Source organism: Phaethon lepturus, unplaced genomic scaffold (genome assembly GCF_000687285.1).
Source record: "Phaethon lepturus isolate BGI_N335 unplaced genomic scaffold, ASM68728v1 scaffold5639, whole genome shotgun sequence".
Lineage (NCBI taxonomy): Eukaryota > Metazoa > Chordata > Aves > Phaethontiformes > Phaethontidae > Phaethon > Phaethon lepturus.
The window spans coordinates 31,209-37,208 of record NW_010564066.1 but is presented as its reverse complement, the minus strand read 5'-3'; the positions used below and the strand labels follow the sequence as shown (position 1 = coordinate 37,208).

Sequence of the window (6,000 nt, the reverse complement as noted above, 5' to 3'; positions counted from 1 at the left end):
TGCTGAAATAAGTAGGCATTATGAAAAATGGACATTTATGACAAGTAAATATGAAACACAAGGTAAACAGGAAAGTGCAGGATTTAAACTGTTTGTTTCTGAGTTAGTTAGAGCCAGGAAGTTCTTTGTTTATCTCCCAGTAAAACATTTTTTGTAGGACTGTGATAGCAAATACTGCAAAGGTGGCAAATAAAACCTAAATGTTATAGTCTTAGGGAAGTTTTGTGACAAAGCCATTTACTACACTTGATTTGTTGTTTCTTTTTTTCTTTTTTTATTTTATTAAATGTAATGCAAATCAAGGGCAGTGTTACTGCCTAAAGACTAATATTCTGATGCTGTCTATTCCAGGTCTGTTGCAGAAGCTACAGAGGTTGATCTCAACATGAGAGTTGGATTGCATACAGGCAGGGTGCTTTGTGGGGTCCTGGGTCTCCGAAAATGGCAATATGATGTCTGGTCAAATGATGTGACTTTAGCTAATGTAATGGAAGCTGGAGGACTGCCTGGGTAAGTCTGAGAAAGAACCACAGAAAAAGAAATGGAAACCTGTCTGGGTGAAGAATTTATTGCCGCCTTTGAGGCATTTGCGTTGGAATTGCGTTTGATAAGAAGGGTTGTGTTAAGTAAGAGCAATCAATGTATTATGTGATTTATCCCATGGAATTCTCCAAACAGTCTTGATATTTATGTTAGTAATAGGTTAGATTAGAAGCAATACATTTCCTTATTAGAAGCTGCCAAATACAAAGAGTAGGAATGAGGCAATGCTAGGAATGTAGGAATGCTAGACTTGTGCCATTTCAGGTTATAAAAGTAAAACCCTGTAGTTATTCCAGGACATTTTTACCCTTGCACCTCTACACACGGTGGTGGGGTGCCCTACTCCTTTTACATGGCAAGATTTCCAAAACTACGTGTGCTATAGAAAAAAAATACCTGTTTATGTACTCAAATATTGATGGTGTGTGTGCCAATGATATGGTAGCACATAAATCTGCAGCCAATCCATGGGCCACATCTTGGAATTTTAAGTACTCTTTGGACAGCCTTGGATCTGATTTAAATGCACACTGCACTTTCAAAAGGTACATGGGTGTGCTTCTGTGTGCAACTGAAATTTGTACTGGAACCTACCATCCTCTGCTGGATTTTTAAAAGATCATGATTTGCTGAACAGGGGGACAATGGAACCTCTTAATTTTTATGGTCAAGATGAGTGAATTTCTGTTTCTTAGGTTATTCTGCCTTAGAGAGTTTTGGCACTGTATTTTGTATGTTCCTTATCTTAAGGCTTTCCAGCAAAAAAAATCTGAACATGTTTAATAGAGGAAAGCAGTAATAGCTTTTCAGATACCTTCTGTGAAGACATTTCAACTACAAGGGGTCTTTCGGGAGAAAATATGAAGACAGTTTTTAGGATAAGACAACTCACAAATAGTGTCAAAGATGGCTGTGCTGCCAAAACAACGTGAATTAGAAAGCTGCCTAGAAAACAGAGTAAACGAAATGAGTCAGAGACATGAAGGGGAACAGAAAAAGAAGTTTCTCCTTTATGTAGGAGAGATTTGGAGTGTGAAGTCACAAGTTTCAAACAGCAGCATGTTTCTCAAAGCAGGCAGTGAGGTAAAATCTTAAAAAAGCCAGTGGAAGATGATGTGCAGATTTCCACTTTCTACAAATCAACAAATCTGCAAGTGTTTGGACAGTCAACAGTTATCTTTTTGTTCACTCTCTTCAAGTTTAGAAAATGCATGTAATTAATAGAAATATGTCTATGTTCTATTTGGCTGAAAAGACAAAACAAAACTTTATTTTTATATAAAAAATAGGGGTTTGCATGTGATTTGACCTCTTGATGATCTTCTGTGCAAGAGTGTATTTCAGTAGCAACTAGCTCATAATGTATCTTTGCTTCAAATAACAATGCAAGATTTTTCTCTCCAGGAAAGTTCACATTACAAAGACCACCTTAGAGTGCCTAAACGGGGACTATGAGGTAGAACCAGGATATGGTCATGAAAGGAATAGTTTCTTGAAGAAGCATAATATTGAAACTTATTTTATTGTGCCATCCCATCGTAGGAAGGTAAGCTCCAAAAATTCTAGCTTATTTGGTGATAATGTTTTTGTAATTTAGCAACTGTTCTGTGATATCTTGAAAGCAGAGGCAATACTGGTATTTCTTATTTCTAAAAGCTCTTCAAACACTCTTGAAATAAGAACTTTTGGTTTTGACTGAATGCTAAAAGAGCTAACCTTGAACATTACAGAGAAGATGATCAATTTACTTTTGAAGTTGAAAAATAAAACTATTTTCCCTTTACCCCCAACAAAGAAAACTGTTGTTTATTCAGATTCTCTAATTATGCTATCAGAAATGATATAATATGTTAGTCCAAAATTTTAATTCACTCTTCCTCCTCCCTTCAAAAGAGTATTTCAGAATATTAATGCTCACAGCTTGGCTATTTTCTTCTAGTTTTCTTTACTCTTTCATTCCCATATTCCCATGCCATTTTACGCATGCTCTCCTAATCCTTTATACAACAACTTGTGATGATGGTGGCTCCTTTACTGGGCCTGGAGGATTCCCCAAGGAACAGATATAGAAAAAGTAGTATTTACAGACATTTCATGCCCACAGCAGAAAAGTTACTGAAATGAATTCAGTAGTGATTGAACTAACATCCCCTGGAAGCCTGGAAAATCTACCATGTTGCCAAGCTGTACAACACAAGCCCTTTTATCCAGGTCAGAGGAAGAGGCTGCAGTCACCCATACTGCTTTTGAATGTATATACCACTGTACCACAGATCAGATGTTTATGCTGAAGCTGAGTAAATTTTCTAATATCGTTGCAACGAATAATATATTCTCTGTCCAAAACATGCATGTTTTTTCTCCTGCTACATTGAGTTGCTCGTAACAAATTCAATGTTTCCCTTGCTTGCTCTGCTACTTCAGACTCCCACAATGATTTTCTTCATCCCCCTCTTATCTTAGCTGCCCTTCCCTCCAAATTTTCTCCCTTCAGTTTCTTCCTTTTGTCAGACCCCTGGGGAAAAAGGAGTAAGTCAGCAGTGCTATTGAGGGACAATAATGTTTTCTGCTCTTTTCTTCTTTTTGGTGGAGAACAGAAAATGGAAAGTGTGGAAAGAATAAGGTAAGAGAAGATTTTAGCTCATTTGAGCAGGAACTTCATTTCTTAGATGTTGCTTATGATTTATCCACCCCTGATGGAGACGAAAGTAACTCTTCATTTTAACCAGATTTTCAGAATAAGGAGAACAGAGGCCCAGCATTGCAATGGTAATATCTTGAGTCTCAGCACATAGGCAAAGTGGTGACAGTGGTTTTCCAACAGGTTCATACTCACACTTTTGTTCCTCAACCAGTTACTGAGTTTAGGGCAGTCTTTTGTTCTACTACAAAATGTTTTCTGACTTCAGTAGGAGTCTTGAAAGTCCATAATCATTGTTTAAACACATTTGGTTTGTTCCAACCCTTTCCACATCAAATGAGGTTTATCTTAGAAGTTATCTGCCATAACACGTTTACAGGCCAAAAGGAACTCCATTGCTCTTTATCTCAGCCAGACAACTCGGGATACACAGTTTTGCACACTTATCTTCTGAGATTCTGCCCAAACAAATTTCATTCAGCAATTTGACCTTTAGAGGGAAAATTATAATATCCAATTCTGAAAGTAAGTATGAAAGCAATACAGATGAGGCTTAAAGTGATGTGAAAGCTCCATGTGTGAGAGTGTTAGCCAATGGGTGTTTGACAAAAATGTAACTGGGGAAAAACAGGTAATCTTAAATTCCATGCATGCAGTCAGTTTTGTGGTCTAAATTTGATGACTCAGGGTTTTTTTATGGAAATGTTGGGAGTCCAGTCACCTGGGGAATTTGATTCTGAAAATGAAAACTCCTGTTGTTTTGTCCCAGAAATGCTGCTGCAAGGGTGATTTTTTTATGCACTTCCTCTAAAACATCTTGTTATTAAAGAGATGGAATGTTCTCATCTGCTGTGAAAATCATGTGATTTCACATTTTGTTCTTCTGCTGGTGTATATGATTAATTTTAGGCAATATGAAAGAAAACAGGCAGGAAAAACAGTGGGCTAGATTGTGTTTTGGCAGTCAGTGAGAGATTTTTCTGGTGGCTTTCTTGAAATCAGAATTAGTTACTAAATTAGTCTATCCCAATAAAGAAGAAAACATAAGGGAGGGTTTAATTAAGGTAGGTGTGCTGCTTATCGCTGCTAGATTTGTTTGTCTTGGTTTTCTGTGGTTTTCACTCCTGCAGCATCATGTGTAATTTCATTCCCTATGTTATTATGTATCAGGTTTCATTTCCTCTTGAGAGAAGAAATAGCTGAATTTCAGGAAATTGTTGACAGGTTGGTGCAGAGAGGCAAGTAGAGAGAAAAGGGGATAACTCTGGCTAGTACATATAGAAACTGTGTTGTGTCAACTCTGCTGCATAGATCAGTGATTGGGGAACAGAAGCTTGACATTCACATATTAAAGTAAACCAGGTCAATGCATGTTTAATGTGCAAGGATGACAGCCTACAACTGTGTGAGCACACATTTCTTCATCTTTGCAAGATTGCTGAGAAACTACTTGGTGACTGCCGAGAAACAACTGATCAGTTTTTCATTAGCTACATAAACCAAATGCCATCTTACCCATGGGTGTCACTGGTAGGTCTGTGGAAGCGGCAGATACTGCAGTACAGCTTGGTTAATGACATTATCTCTCCAGCATGTATCAATGGCATGTCAACCAAACTGGCAGAAAGAAACACGTCATGAATTTTACTGGTATTAACTGGCTTCTCCACTGGGCTCACAGGTCAATCAGCATGTCACTTCACTGTTTGTCACAGTACACCACAGCTGTCACCAGTCTTCTTGCATACCGATCATTGGACCATGAGCTACATAATAGCATAGTTACCTTCAAAATAAACAACTTCTGAACGCTCCTACCCTGATTCAGCCATTAACTCTTCATAGACATAGAAACAGAAGGCTACCCATGAAACACAGACAAGATGGAGTTTCTTTAGGTGGATTCAAGTATCTGCTGGTTTTATATTGCATTTCTTCCTCCGCAGCCTCAGTAGCTGAAATGCAGACACATTTTTTATTCTTTATGTGACATCTCTGACATTAATATGAACTGACTTTAGCAGGTATGATGCCAAAAGGAATGAAAATCAATGTTATAAGCAACAGATGGCCAAGAATATGTTGAGTTTGAAAGGTAAATAGGCCCACATAGTTTTTTAAAATTTTTTATTTATTCATTTAGAAGACACATACCCTGCATTCTTCCATATTTGGTCTAACAGGAAGATCTTTCATCATAAATATCACAAGCCAAAAATAAGAATAACAGTATAAGAAAACTCATTCATGTACCAGTTACATTTTAAATGTGAACAAATTATAAATTATTCTCAATTTTTTAAATCTTTAATTGAATCAGCTAACAACCACAATTTTGTGATCTGAACTAATTGCTAGTTTAGTGTATAAGTTAATATGTGCAAGAGCACTTCTAAGTGTCCACTGAGGAAATACTTTTTTTGTTTTGTTGCAGTTTTTATTTTGGTAGAGATTATATCCATCTATTATTATTATTACTATTAAGCAATAATTATACATGTTTGACTGGATAACACTCAGCTTCTAAACAGACTTAGATAATTCATCTGACTTCCAAAGGCATACAGAAATTTTTTTAATTTTTTTTTTTTTTTTTGCTGGCCATCATAGTTAAAAACTTATGTAAATATGCTTTTTAAATGTAATACAAAATGTTATAATGCCCTGAAAAACCTTTTTTGTTCTGAAAATGCCAGCACATTTCTTTGAAATAAAGTTTAATTATGTCTTCTTTATATTTTATATTGATACTAAAATTTACAATGATATGACCAACTTATTGCACTGAGACAAGATTTGAAAAGTTTGATTAATGT

The 6,000-nt window shown here is 36.4% G+C and overlaps 1 protein-coding gene across 1 annotated transcript in view; it reads left to right on the top strand.

Annotated features, from left to right (window-relative positions):
• Positions 1-6,000, top strand: part of LOC104626734 (adenylate cyclase type 1-like) — a gene marked incomplete at its 3' end in the record, with an annotated part of 42,140 nt that overhangs the window by 10,009 nt on the left and 26,131 nt on the right. The window contains exons 2-3 of the mRNA XM_010294739.1: positions 352-510; positions 1,948-2,089. Of these exons, the coding sequence (XP_010293041.1) occupies positions 352-510; positions 1,948-2,089 (301 nt within the window). The remainder of the gene's footprint in view (positions 1-351; positions 511-1,947; positions 2,090-6,000) is intronic.